Source organism: Mus caroli, chromosome 6 (genome assembly GCF_900094665.2).
Source record: "Mus caroli chromosome 6, CAROLI_EIJ_v1.1, whole genome shotgun sequence".
NCBI classification, from domain to species: Eukaryota; Metazoa; Chordata; class Mammalia; order Rodentia; family Muridae; genus Mus; species Mus caroli.
In genome coordinates, this window is record NC_034575.1 from 43,011,052 (window position 1) to 43,025,357 (window position 14,306).

A 14,306-nucleotide genomic window follows, 5' to 3' on the forward strand; every position below is an offset into this window, starting at 1 on the left:
TGGGCATCTTCTGTCTGGTAACAGGCCAGGAAGGACAGAGGGCCTTTCTGCATCTACTCCTTAATTGTCCTCGGCCCAGCAGCAATCTTTGTATGGGAAGGTTCCCGTTCTGGTCTCTCCCACTGTTTTCTTTTGTTCACCAGCTGGGAGAGCCAAGGAGGCAGGGTTATGTAGGATGTTACAGCCAGTGGCTTGTCCTTTACCCAGGTCTATGTGGGATGTGCCTATTGCATTCTCTCTCAGAACAGCTCTGAGGGTCCTGCGATCGGCCTCGCACATGTTGTCAGAGGCAGCAGTTAATATGCAACATTACAGGAAATCTACTACAGTGAATTCTCCCATCTCCTCCCACAACCCCTCAATTCTAGCTTTTTAACAGCCAGTCAGCCAGCCATTCAGAAATCACTAACCAGGACTTTTATTTCCAGTGACGATATACTACAGTTAAAAGCCTCTCACCATTTTCTCTCATTCTGGAAAGCCAGCATAGGTCATGAGAAGACTCAGTGCCTACAGAATAGAAGATGTTTCATTTTGATTAAATATTTGTGGTATACATGAACTAGCACTGCCCACACATAAAACTGCAGTGGTTAAGGGTGAGGCTGGGTAGTGCTGCTGTGTTCTCATCACTCACCCACCAATCAGCTGTGTGGCCCCTGGTAAGCCGCTGAACACTTCCCAGGCTCAGAATGTCATTTGTAAAATGAGGAGCAGAGAGTTTGTTTCATAGGGGTATTGAGGGGATGAAATGAGTTGTGTATTTGAAGAGTTTATCACCACACTGGACATAAAAATCAAGTCATCCTGAGGGTTTAAGCATCCCTATAAAACATGCAGGTGAAACCAGTGGGTCTTACTGCATGCCCTTCTGCGACGCACTGTTGTGCTGGACACATGCTCTGTTGATGCCCCTTCCACATTTGTGGTGAGGGAATCTCTATAATCTCAGCTGTACTTCCCACATATTAAGGACTCCACGGTAAGAGGAGAAGTATGACCCACATAGTGCAGAGATGCACATCTCCACTCTCCCCAAACACAGACAGGGTTTCATAATATTGACACGTTCTAAAGTTCATGTGGAAAAACAGAGGAGCATCTAGACAAGGAATTTGAAAATCAAAACAAGGCAGAATCATCGTAGGGAATACTGAAACCGTGAAGTGTTAAAACCCACCTTCTGCAGTGAAACTATCAACATAAAGAGTAGCTTGGCCTGGGGAAGATCACTTTCCAAACACAAACAGAAAGGTGCACACCAGAAAGAAAAGAACGGGCAGGTTTTAGCACATAAAACCAAAATTTTATCACTTCAGAAATTAGCGTTGCTGAGTGAGGTGGGCATGCCCGTGATCCCAGGACTTGGCAGACAGGCCACCCCACCGGGTTTGGGTATAAGGCCAGTGGGGTCTACACAGTGAGACCTTGCCTCCCACCCCCACACCCCCAAAGAACAATCTTTTGGGGAAAATATTTTCCACACATGACAAATGAACATCTTTAAGCATGAAACCCAAACAACCATCCCAACTTCCCAGCCTTGAAAGTGAGCGAATGGAAAGTCAGGCAGAGATAAATTCTCAGCAGTCATAGCAAAAACTGGTTAAAAAAAATCACGCAAAACAAACAAGTCAGGAAACCAGCAACCCAAGAAACAAAAATTGAAGCAAACAGTCATTTTAATTAAATTTGGGAAAATAGCCCATGTTGTCAAGGAAATGGAAAAAAATGATCATTTCTCAGGAATAACTGTTGAATCTTGTCGTTGACTATCTGTTTCTACCTCCAAAGTTTGATCCTGGACATGGGTAATGAGACATTAATCTATAAGGATATAGGAACAATGTGTAATCGATTTGCATATTTATACAGCCATTAAACTATATTTTAATATATATATATGTTTTAATATAATATATGAGAACAACGAAATGGGAGAAAACTTACAATATCTTAAGTGAAGAGCCAGCATGTACAGTTGCAAGGGATAACCCAGGCTTCCCCAATATAAAATACTATTCAGAACACTAGAGTATATCAAATACCGAATGTAATTGGCTCTAGGAGGCTAATATATGAGAGGGCTAGATGGCCCTTGGGAGAGATTTTAAAAGTGTTTTTAAAAATAATTGTACAATTCAAAGCTTGTCTCTGTTGAAAGCATGAAAGGACACGAAATTTTGCACTGGTCTGGAAGCTCCAAGATGGGGTTCTTTTGGAAAGCCAAGGCCACCTGCTAGTGGGTGGTGAGTCATGACCACAGGCTTGCACCTGCCTCCGCAGATGCCACACTGGCTGCTGTGCGTTTCCAAGGGTAAACGACCCATTTGTGCCAACAGCCACCTGGGCCCGGCCTGCATCTCTAGAGCTCAGACCACTCCGGATCTTAGTTGTGGGAATAGAGGGCCTTGCAGAATTCACAGTTGCGGGCTATTCATTCTTTATCCAGATGCGCTCTGTTGCCCTGGTGCTGTTCTCCAGCCCCAAGCTAGAGCGGCCTGGGCAAAGCCCCAGGCTCGACGCCAGGAGAACCGTTGGTGCCCTGTCTAGTTCTCTCTGGCTCTGAGTCTTGAAAAAGTCAGTAAGGGTGGACCAGACACAGTGACCACAGCCTGGCCACAAGGTGGCCCAGGGGCGAGCATCCTTTTCTGGGCAGAGGGTTAGGAAACTGAAGCTCGGGCCGGTGGCCAAACCGGAGCTGGTGGCTGCCATGGCGACAGAGCCGGGGCCCTCCCTGGCCTTGTGCCGGAGCGGGAGAGCAGCGGGGTGACCTGGCCCGCCCCGCCCCCAGGCCGCGGCCGCCTAGTCGAGACTGACCCTCCGCAGCTCCTGTAGTCACGTGGAGCTGGGAACCCGGCGCGTGGGGGGAGGTTGGGGACGGGCCTGGCAGTTGTGAACTCGAACCTGCCGCTGTCGCCGCTGCCGGGCGGGGAACCGGCCGCAGAGGCCGGCCTGGTGCTCTATGGATGGGCGCTGCGTCCCTGGAGGGCACGCGGGAGAGGTATGGGTCGAGTAAGGGCGCAGGGGCCACCGAGGGCGTGCGAGGGCAGCTCCACCTGTGGGGCGCGTGACCGTGAGTGTGTGCGGCTGTGGGGTTCGCGCGCGCGCGCGGAATAGGAAAGGGGGGAGTATTGAGGCGCGGGGCGAGCGCACCTGCGCACAGACTCCGCGGGCTGCGCTGTGCGTGGGACCTGAGATGGCCCACTGGCTGGTCGGAACCGGTCCAGCGAGCCAGCAAATGTGGACGGAGGACACGCATCTATACAAAGGGGGAGTGTGTGGGCCTGCTGCCACCCGGGGCTGCCCTAGATGACCAAGGAAATTCTGGAGAGTCCTGGGCACTCTGGCGCTCCCTGCGTAGACCCTCGGGGAAACAGGCCTGGAATTTATGTTGCGCGCAGAGTGGGGGAAGGGGAGGCAATAGGGATTCCAGAGTTACTGCCTAGGCAGCCCTTTGGCCACCGAGAAAGAGCCTTGCTACACAGATGGAGGAGGCTATTCTTCTGTGGCCCGACCAGGCTAGGAGGTGGCCCCCAAAGGCAGCACTGTGCTTCCTCAGTAAAGGGTCATACTCATGCTTTATTTAGTTCAGTGTCCGCTAGGTCATTCGACCAGGCTGGGTATGGCGTTCAAGGCTGAACTCTGTAGCCTTGAATCTGGGAGGGACTGGGTGATGACACACACCTGCCCTGGCTTAGCGCAGAGCCTCACACTCGTTTTTTTCTCTCCCTTCCCCAGGTAAGGCTGACCTCTCAGCAGTTAGAGGTCTGAGCTCTGCCATGGGGATAGGGATGTCTTTATTGCTACAGTTTTCTCTGTCATCCGGGGGCTACCGAAGTGTGGGCCGAAGCAGCCGAAGTCTCCCCAGGAACATCCCCAGAAGGAGCTGGAAAAAGCCTCACCCCCAGCTCTTCAGTCTTCAGGGTAGAGTTTGGCCTTTCTTGTGCCCTCAAACCAACCCATAACTCCAGCGCTCATGTCTCCTATACTTGCAGGACAGGGATGTACTGGGGAAGGAAGCCATTCTCCTATCATGGAGTCTTCCCTGGGTTCAGGCCGGGGTGGGAGTTGGGGGTTGATGGGTTTGAGTCATGTCTGTAGTCCCCCAAAAGAGAGCAGGCTGTAAAGGAATTCAGGAGGTTTTGCCTGGACAGAGGCCACGAGCAGACATGAAAGGTCCCTGGGAAGTCTTACTGCCACCCCTGAACTGACTCTGTGTAGGAGGCTCTGGGGAATGTGGGTTCCCCTGTGGGGTATAGCTTAAGTGGGGCAGTCCTTGGCCCGGATTGGGCAGGACCAGGCAAGGGACAGAGATTACGATCTCTTCTTCCCACCCCTTTCTTTACCCCAGTAATCCCTAGCCCCCTTAAGAGATGCTGAGCCAGGGTTCTCCCTCACTCCAGGGGAGGGGCAGCAGACTGTGGGTGTTCCTTGGATTGAGAAGTGCTTGCCTCTCCCCCACCCCCCAATGTCCCAGTTGCAATTGCTTGGGTGTGGGTGGAGAAGGGCTGGCAGGCAGACTGTGGGTAGTCTGGACAGGTGGTGGCCTGGCATTAGTCTGTGCTAGTAGAGGCACCTTGCCCACCTCCCAGGTATGAAGAAAGGCTGTTTTCACTTGCTCTCCAGGCTTAGAGCTGAGCTGGGGAGGCTGGAAGTACCTTCCTCAAGGTTTTAGTCAGACGGGTTTTGAGGAGATCTCCGCACACCTAGGTGTTAATGAGGAGCACACACTGGCCTGGGTGTTGACAAGATCCTGTCTTGTCGAGTCCGCCCCAAATCTCCCCCCATCCTGTCCTGCCCCCCCCCCTTTGGTTTGCTCATCATTTACAGTATCACCTCAGGCAAGTCCTACCACTGTTTTATGCCCCACACTTGCTTCATGTGCCAATTAGGGAGCTCTGGTGTGGTAGAAGTGCCTGCCACAGGGGAAGGCAACGGGGGGGGGGGGGGTTTGCGATATGTAGAGTACAGTAGGAATATTCAAGAATATTTTCTGTAAGACCTCCTGACACGAAGTAGATACTATGGGAGAATCCCAAGGAATACCAACATGTCTCCCTTCTAGAAGTTTCCCAGGGCACTAAAGATACAAAGCTGTTCCCTAAGATAGAATGGTGAGGGCAGTTCCTAGAGGGAGGCTTTCTTTTTCCATGGGGTCGGAAGGGAGAAACTGGGAGCACACACTGGCCTGGGTATTGACAACAGTGTTCCTGCGGTGATTGTGCTTTTCCACCCTCAGCAGAGGAAGAACCGATGCTGGAACAGCGCTGCAGGGGCCCCACGGCCATGGGCCCAGCTCAGCCCTGGCTCTTTTCTGGGCCCTCCCAGGAGTCCTCCCAGCCCGACAGAGGGTTGAGGTACCAGGGCAAATCAGCTCAGCCAGGAGGCCAAACCCCAGGCAAGGTCCATCGTTGTGCCCACTGTCGGAAGCGCTTCCCCGGCTGGGTGGCCCTGTGGCTTCACGCTCGGCGGTGCCAGGCCCGGCTGCCTCTGCCCTGCCATGAATGCAACCAGCGCTTTCGCCACGCCCCCTTCTTAGCGCTGCATCTTCAGGTTCATGCTTCTGCAGTCCCCGACCTGGGTTTCATCTGCCACCTATGTGGGCATAGCTTCCGAGGATGGGTAGCCCTGGTTCTGCATCTGCGGGCTCACTCAGCTTCAAAGCGGCCCATCACTTGCCCTGAATGCGACAGACGCTTCTGGCGACAAAAACAGCTTCGAGCTCATCTGCGAAGGTGCCAGCCCCCTGTCCCTGAGGCCCGGCCCTTCATATGCGGCAACTGTGGCCGGAGCTTTGCCCAATGGGACCAACTGGTTGTTCACAAGCGGGTGCACGTGACTGAGGCTTTGGAGGAGGCAGCAGCCAAAGCTCTGGGTCCTCGCCCGCGAGGACGTCCTGCAGCTCCCAGGCCTGGTGGAGACGCTGTGGACCGCCCCTTCCAGTGTGCCTGCTGCGGCAAGCGTTTCCGCCACAAGCCCAATCTGATCGCCCACCGCCGCGTGCACACTGGTGAGCGACCACACCAGTGCCCAGAGTGCGGGAAGCGTTTCACCAACAAGCCCTACCTGACCTCGCACCGGCGCATACATACCGGCGAGAAGCCCTACCCATGCACCGAGTGTGGCCGCCGCTTCCGCCACAAACCCAACCTGTTGTCGCACAGCAAAATCCACAAGCGCTCGGAGGTCTCAGCGCAGGCTGCCCCACACCCCGAGAGTCACCAGATTGCAGCAGAGCCTATGGCACAACCTGCACTTGGGGTGCCCCTGGGGTCCCCGCGGACCCCAGCCGAGGCACCTGCGCTCCTGCATAGCTGCTCCGACTGTGGCCGCAGCTTCCGGCTGGAGCGCTTCCTGCGGCTACACCAGCGGCAGCACACAGGGGAGAGGCCCTTCGCCTGCACAGAGTGTGGCAAGAACTTCGGCAAGAAGACGCACTTGGTGGCGCACTCACGCGTGCACTCCGGCGAACGTCCCTTCGCCTGCGAGGAGTGTGGTCGCCGTTTCTCACAGGGCAGCCACCTGGCAGCCCACCGGCGAGACCATGCACCAGAGAGGCCCTTCGTGTGCCCGGACTGCGGCAAGGCTTTCCGCCACAAGCCCTACCTGGCTGCGCACCGACGCATCCACACAGGCGAGAAACCCTATGTGTGTCCCGACTGTGGCAAAGCTTTCAGTCAGAAGTCCAACCTGGTGTCCCACCGGCGCATCCACACAGGTGAGCGGCCCTACGCCTGCCCCGACTGTGATCGTAGCTTCAGTCAGAAGTCCAATCTTATCACACACCGGAAGAGCCACATCCGGGATGGCGCCTTCAGTTGTGCCATCTGCGGCCAGACCTTTGATGATGAGGACCGACTCTTGATGCACCAGAAGAAGCACGATGCCTGAGAGGGGCCGTAGGCCTAGGAAGACAGGCCTGGATGTCCTTGGCAACAGGGTGTCAGTGGTCCGGGTGGGGTACCTACACTGATGCTGCTAGAGGAACAGGTAAAGATCCCAGAGGGATAGAGGAGACAGTGATCTGGGCTCTGTTTAGGAATGGACTTTCCCCTAGGTATCCAGGGAACCCATTTTAGAATGGGGGAACCTGGCTTTGAGCTAGTTGGCCCCCAGCTCCAGCTGGTTTTTCTAAGGGTCAACTCAGATTGCCCTGTACCCTGGAAAAATAGCAATAGCAGCCCCATCTACCCTTTGAGTCCTCAACTAAACACCAGTGGGAAGGGAGCCGTTCCATCCTCTGGTGTTAAAGCCTTAATGTCCCCAGTATTTACTATGAGTTGCTTCAGGTCATTTTTTGTTTTTTGTTTCTTTTGGAAGTAGGTATGGTATAGTCGTTAGTAAATGAATCCTGGGGCAGGGAATATGGGCTGGCTGGCTGCACCTTGGTGAATCTGCTGGTTTGTTAGGGCAGCAGCAGAGGTGAGGCTGTTTCCTCTCTCTCTCTCTGTGTCCCTCTCTGTCTCTCTCTGGTCTCTGTCTGTCTGTCTCTCTCTATCTTTTTTACTAGAACCCTTCTGCAATGCCTCCTGCATAGGTCCCCAGATGTGATCCATCCCTGGTTAGCAATTCCATCAATTTCTTGCATAATATCCTCCCAGGACATTGATTTACTCCTTCACCAGCCTGGCTTTTTTTTTTTAATCTGCCTGCTCTTCCCTAATTATAGGCCTTCCTGGTGGTTTTGTTTAACCCCATGACCCTCCCCAACTCTTCTCAGAGCTTTGGGGGTTATGTGAAAGGCTGACTAGTTGAGGGTTTAGCTGCAGGGAAGCTCCTGGGTAGATTTCCTTTTTAAGGTTCCCAGGGTGTGGATGCCAGCCTCCACCCATGCACCTGGGTCCTGGGGCACTGTTACCTCCAGAAGGCACTACTTGTATCGTAGGGCGAGTCTAATTATTAGACATTTCTTACTTAATAGTGATTGGATTCTGCTTTCCTATGACTTCTGCCTACTGGGTCTTGTTTTGTTCCTTGGATCGAAACAGAACCGTTTACCCTCCTTTACAAACTAGAGAATAAAGATTTGGTTTTAGAACTAGTGGCTGGTGGTGTTCTTTTCTGTGAGAGCTGTGGTGATGGGGGAGGAACCACCACTCTGTTTCCTAAAAAGGAGTCAGGCATGGAGCTTGGAAGGCAGCTAAGCTCCTCTCCACTCCCCTCCCAGTCCTTGCTGGAGGCAGAGGGAGGTATACCTACACTCTAGCAAATGCTGTGCGGTGGGCAAAAGCACCGGAGAACAAGGATGCTTATTTTGGAGCCAAGGTCTTGTAATATTAGACTCAGACTATCATTGTTTTTCTTCCCACTTCAGCCTTTGTGTCCCCATCATGAGAGCTCGTCTGAAGGGTGGTGGACCTTAAGTGCTTTGGTTACGTCTGTAGCCTTGTCAGGCGTTGTGAGAAAGGGAAAAGAGGTGTTGTGAGCAGCCAAGATAGCTTTCAGCTCACACATCCCCCAACACTGATTACAGATCCACACAGACATGAGCTCAGCCTTTTCTGGGGTCAGCTCAGAGTCAGCAGGTCCCCTAAGCTCAGGTGGCGGTGGTTTGATTTTTGTCTGGCAGGGCCTCCCTGGTTGGTCTGCTGAGTGCAGATCTGTCACGGATAGCTTCACACACAGCTGCCTGCTCTTCCTGTCAGGCACCAACAGGCCCTCTTGCCTGTCATCCCTGCACCAGTCCCCAAACAGAGGAGTGCAAAAGAACAACTGTTTGTTTTGTGAATGGACTTTGCTAAGTTCTATCTGATCCCACCTGATGGGCTGCTCCGGGCGCTCTTGCTCTCCCTTCAAACTCACGTAAACACCTGCACACGGTCCTGGAATACTAATTACCAGAAGCTGAGATTCAGGCCTGTCTGTTTCTGCCTCCTTTTGTCTTAAAGATGTGTGTGTGTGTGTGTGTGTGTTGTATTTTCCTTCATGTATGTTTGTGCACATGTGTGTACCCAAAACCCATGGAGGCCAGACCAGGGGAGGGGATTAGACTCCCTGGAACTGGAGTTATAGATGGTTGTGAGTCACCATGTGAATTCTAGGAATCAAACCCAGGTCCTCTGTAAGAGCAGCATGTGCTCTTAACTGCTGAGCCATCTTCCCAGCTCAGCCTTTCAGCCTGGCCCACCACTGTATAAAAAAGAAATTAGTGTGCTGGGTTTGGTTACATAATACCGAGTGTGGGAGATGGCTCGCTTGTGGAACATATATGCCTTGCAAGCATGAAGACTTGAGTGTTGCTTCCCAGAGGCCACACCAAAAGCTGAGTATGGTGGGCCACAATTAATCCCACAGATACTGAGATCCCAGTATCTTGCTGGCCACCTCAGTGAGCCTAGTCTATTTGATGAAGTTCCAGTTAATTAGAGACCTTGTCTCAAACAAGATGGAAGGTGCCTGAAGATGCATAATGTGACCCCCTGACCCCCACATGCACCTCCCCCTCACAGATTTTACAATATAGACGCTGTGTATGTATATACGCATGTGCATCAGCACATAGTTTGCTTTTTTCTTTTTTAAATTTAAAAAAATTTTTTAAATTATCTTTTATTTATTTTTTGAGACAGGATCTAATACAGTTCCAGGCTGGCCTTGAACGCACTATCTCTGTGTAAGATAGGCTAGCCTTCACTTACTGTGCTTCATTCTTTCCACTTCTGGAACAGCCTTGGTCCTGAGTGTCAGTCTGGAGAGTCTGTCACTCTGGATTGGAAGTGTTGTTCCTGGGCCACACTAGCTGGTGGAGGATCTGAAACTAGAATGCTGCTCTGAGAGGTAGGAATGAAAATCCAGAAAGGCACATAAGTAGGTGGAAAAACTCACTCATCTATCTCACAGGCAAACACATCAAAGTCCAGAAACAGAAAAGCCTCTCTTGTGATTACTGCACATGAATTTAGTGGAAAATGGCTAGAAACTTGGCCTCAGTTTCCACAATGCTTAGCTGAACAGCAGCTGGGCCTAGAGGCTTGATCAGTTACAGATTGGTGCCATGGTAGGGGTTATAGGACGTCCATCCTGGTCCCAAATGCACCTCCAGTAGCTCTGGAGAGAAAATGCAGTATCTTTCCAGTTGACCCCACTGTGATTACCCAGCTGCGACCAAACTCAAGGCAGAGGTGGGAGGAATTCTATCAGATGTATAGGAAAGGGTGGGAATGAAAACACTTTCCTGGAGGTGTTTGGGAACCAATCACCCTCCTTGGCAGTCTGGACCTGGCTAGCAGCTAGAAGATATTTATTTCACTCAACAGAACCTTAGTGCATAGTGAAATTAGATGCGGTTAGGTAACCTCTTCAGACCTGTTTTCTCAGCTAGAAAAAGCTCCCCGAATGCAATGATTTCCAAAGCCACTCGCAAACAGCTCCAAACATAATTTATCATGACTCAGTGTGGTCTGCTGATGTGCTGGCTGGTGATGGCTCACTGTACCCTCACGAGGCAAAAGAGCCCTGCAACGTGCAACAAGCAAGTGTGAGCAATGCCATCTAAACATAGCTTTCAGGGAGTAAAGAAAAAGAGCCACAATAAAGTAGATATACTCTCCAGAGGGGTCCTAAAAGTGCTGTGTTCTATGTGACTCGCGATGGCTTCCATGCAAGAACACCTAATGGCATCTACCGCGGTACCCCACACCTACGCCGCGAGTTCAGATGTCAATACGCGCTTGTGCGGGAGGCAGAGCGCTCAAAGGTGGGCAGATCCGAGGCACCCGGTGGACGGGCACAGCAACTATGCGCTGTCGCGGGGCACAGAGCATTAGGGGCCACCTCTCCCACCCTGGCAGTGTTCAGCTCACTGATTTTTTGCTTAGGGCCGCGCGGCCGCAGGCGAGGTCAGACCCTGGCTATTGGCTCCGGAGAACAAAGGGGCCGCCCCGCGGGCTGCTCCAATAGGGCCGGGAGTGTCATCTGAGCGGTGCAGCCAATCCGCAGCGGGGCGGTGCAGGGAGACCAGCCAATCACACGCGTCCGCCTGCCCCGCCTGCCCCGGGACTGGCCATGGCCCGGAGCCCGGTACCCAAGTCGCCCCTTGGGTAGCCGTTCCCGTTAACCTTAGCCACAAAGTCAAAGGTATTTATTTCTCAGGCCCCCTCCCTCCGAGTCCTGTGCAATTCTGGCGGGGAGGGGCGGTGCAGGGACGGACCAGCGCCGGGTCGCTGTTCCCGTGCTGCTCCGGTGTCCCGGGCTGTAGAGGAAGGATGGCTCCCGGGCCTTGAGGTGCCCTGAGTCCCGCGTGCACCTCAGCTCTGGGTCCCAGTTTTCTGCACCACCAGCACCCTTCCTAGCTCAGTTGGGAGGGACCTGAGGTTGGCTGGGAGGGCAACAGGCCAGGGCAGTAAGGTTAGGAGGGTAGGACTGTTGAAGAGCCAAGAGAACCTCCTGAGCCATCTGGTTGTTCTGAGCTCACTGTCTGTGTCTGCTCCCGTGTAGAAGAGCTTCTGGGGGCAGCAATCCCAGTGTTGGCTACAAGCGATTCCGCGAGCCGGGATGAGGTTGGAGATGGAGAACAAGCAAAAGGAAAGCACGCAGAAGTTACAACTGTGTGCGCGTCTTGGGGGGTGGTTACTGAGACTTCTTTCAAGTAAAATGACCGCAGCAGTCTCAGTGGGTGTGGTGTCTGGCGACACAGAGTCCGAATGGTCTCTAGCAGCAGTGGGAAGTTGGGTGTGGTCACCTGAGGTTGGAGGCAAGTGACAGGCTCTGCATTTTTATCTGTTTGTTTTTGGTTTTTAGTTGTGTGATTAACATGAAAACATCCCATAGCATTTGTGTCCTGTCAGTTCCGAGGCTCCATAATTCTGTGCTTCTACCAATCAGTTGTGGCTGACGTTTATGTAAATGAGCCCTCATAACCGTGTTTTGTAATGGTTTACAAGGCTGGGGTCTGGACTGTGTGCTAGGGATAGAGGCATCCTGTATTAGGATGCGTTTGGTCTTCTGGTGGTAACAGAAAGCATGGATGATGACAGTTACCCCACAGGTGCGTGTTTGGATGACGCGTAGCTAAACAGTAGTTTTGAGTTTCCCAAGGATGTCTGTCTCTGGCAAAGTGACCCCTGATTTGGACCAGGGAGGGGGTGTATGGACAAGGTCACTGCAAGACAGACAAGTTATAGGTATGCAGGTGTGTGAGGACATAACAAATCTAGATATTAGGGACAGTGGGAAAAGCTAACCAAAGATTATATTTTGAATGGCCTTGCCAAGACATTTTTGTCTAAATTTCCAAGTGTCAGGGAGCTCTTGAAGTATGTTAAGGGGGTAAAATGTCAAAATTGCAGTTTTAGAAAAATCAGTTTGGATCTGAATGGTGGTGGCCCACACCCTTAATCCCAGTACTCAGGAGGCAGAGGCAGGCAGATCTTTGAATTCGAGGCCAGCCTGGCCTACTGAGTGAGTTCAGGAGAGTCAGGGCTACAAAGAAACCCTGTCTTGGGGAGAAAGGGAAAGAAAGAAAGAAAGAAAGAAAGAAAGAAAGAAAGAAAGAAAGAAAGAAAGAAAGAAAGAAAGAAAGAAGAAAGAAAGAAAGAAGAAAAAAATCAGTTTGGGTTCTGGTGGCAGATGGATTTGGAGGGACCAAGAAAATCAGTAAAACTTTAAAACTATTATTCATTCATTGAATGTGTGTGTGAGAAAGACGGAGAGACAGAGATAGAGGAAGAGAGAGAGAGACAGACAGACAAAGGACAGAGGACACAATTTTTGGAAGTTGGTTCTCTCTACCACGTGGATTACATAGTTTCCGGGTATCAAGCTTAGGTATCCAGAACTGGCTTGCATGTCAAAACACTTTTTTTTACCCACTAAGCCAGTGACTCTCAACCTTCCAAATGCTGTGACCATTTAATACAGTTCCTCATGCTGTGCTGACCCCCAACCATAAAATTATTTTCATTGTAATTTTACATAGCTGTAATTCTGCTACTGTTATGAATCATAATGTAAATATCTATGTTTTCCCATATGGTCTTAGGCAACCTGTGGGGTTCGTGTTTCACGGGTTGAGAACAGCTGCATTAAGCTTTTTCTTTTGTTTTGTTTTTTTGAAGTCATTTAGGTGAGAAATGGTGAGATCTGGACTCAGAATTGAGGACAGGTGGCCCAGGACACCAGGTTCCTGATCCCCATTCTAGGTGTGATGTGGAGGCCTGGGAGAACTGTGCTGGCCTTGGGTGTGGGCTCAAGGGAGAAACTTGGGCTGATGATTCAGACTTGGGGTAACACAGCTCACCTAAGTTGGTAAAGGGGAAAGGGCTCTGTGTGGGCTAGGCCCTAGAGGATCTCGCACTGCATGGGCTCCTGGGCACAGTCTGATTTTTATGTCCCATCAGTCTGCACAGCTTCTGTTCCTGCCTCCCTAAATTCTGGTATTTGGAGTGAATAGCTGTGTTAATATAGCTCTGGATATTCAAAGACTTTTTCTTTTTTTTTTAAAGATAGCGATCCATGTGGCCCAGGCTAGTGTTGAACTTGATATGTAGCTTAGGCTGGACTCCTGGGGCTCTTGTTTACTGAAAGCTTGGGTTACACGGATGTATGACTCCATTCAGCTTTGAGAAGATGTCTCTCATGACTGACTCAGTGTCTGTTGTCACACGTGGACAGAATAGAGAGTTGTGCTGATGTGCCTCACATTGGCATGCTTGTATACTGTCGGAAATGTATCTTTTTAAAGGAGACTTACGTTTACGTCATGTGTTTAAGTGCTTTGCCTATGTGTAGGTCTATGCACCACATATATTCTGTGCCTATGGATCAGAACAGGGAGTCAGGTCCAGTCCCCCAGGAGTTACACATGATTATCAGTCATCATGTGAGTACTGAGAACCGAACCCCATCCTCTGCAAGAGCTCTCAATTTCTGAGTTGCCTCACCAGCCCCTATACCTTGGGGTTTAAGATGCTTTCCTCTGCGTTTACATGCATAACCCTCCAGTCCTCTGCTTGTCTAAGGGACAATTTTGTCTGTCCCAGTGTGGCCTGACTCCCAGTGGTTGTTTGAAACTGCTAATATTGCACCATATTCAGTCTTTTCCAGCACATACATCTGACAGTTTAATTTACAAATGAAACACAGAGAGAGGGTAAGGTCAATTAATGATTCAATATAACAGTTATGACAGTGTACTAAAATAAATGTCATGAGGTTCTTCGTTCTCTCAAAACATCTTATGTACGTGAAGTTGGCCATGACTAACTGAATCTGGAAAGCACACTGTGATGGCTGGTATATTCTTGGGCCAGGGAGTGGCACCATCTGGAGGTGTGGCCTTGATGGAATAGGTATGACCTGGTTGG

General features: G+C 51.2%; 2 protein-coding genes across 8 annotated transcripts in view; both read left to right on the forward strand.

The window, feature by feature from the left end:
• Positions 1-14,306, forward strand: part of Znf775 (zinc finger protein 775) — a 34,391-nt gene that overhangs the window by 4,355 nt on the left and 15,730 nt on the right. Inside the window, exon 1 of one of the 3 annotated variants that reach the window (XM_021164636.2) lies at positions 10,990-11,079. The exons of the other annotated variants lie outside the window; for them this stretch is intronic. The gene's annotated coding sequence lies outside the window, so the exon portion shown is untranslated. Of the gene's footprint in view, positions 1-10,989; positions 11,080-14,306 lie in introns of those variants that run through there. 3 annotated transcript variants of the gene reach the window in all.
• Positions 2,818-8,044, forward strand: Repin1 (replication initiator 1). 5 transcript variants are annotated; one of them, XM_021164624.2, is made up of 3 exons: positions 2,818-3,004; positions 3,813-3,927; positions 5,246-8,044. In XM_021164624.2, the coding sequence occupies exons 1-3, from the start codon at positions 2,966-2,968 to the stop codon at positions 6,892-6,894; spliced, it is 1,803 nt and encodes a 600-aa protein (XP_021020283.1). In that variant the 5' UTR covers positions 2,818-2,965; the 3' UTR covers positions 6,895-8,044. The 5 variants fall into 5 exon arrangements, with proteins under 5 accessions (XP_021020283.1, XP_021020285.1, XP_021020282.1 ...); XM_021164626.2 differs by having other exon boundaries at positions 2,819-3,004; positions 3,742-3,927; XM_021164623.2 differs by having other exon boundaries at positions 2,819-3,004; positions 5,243-8,044.

Bases quoted from the DNA above. Each gene is read 5' to 3' on its own strand.
- Repin1 (XM_021164623.2), top strand. From the start codon at position 2,966: ATGGATGGGCGCTGCGTCCCTGGAGGGCACGCGGGAGAG. The intron at 3,005-3,812 runs GTATGGGTCGAG...TTATTGCTACAG, and splicing joins CTGGAGGGCACGCGGGAGAG to TTTTCTCTGTCATCCGGGGG. The intron at 3,928-5,242 runs GTAGAGTTTGGC...TTCCACCCTCAG, and splicing joins CCAGCTCTTCAGTCTTCAGG to CAGAGGAAGAACCGATGCTG.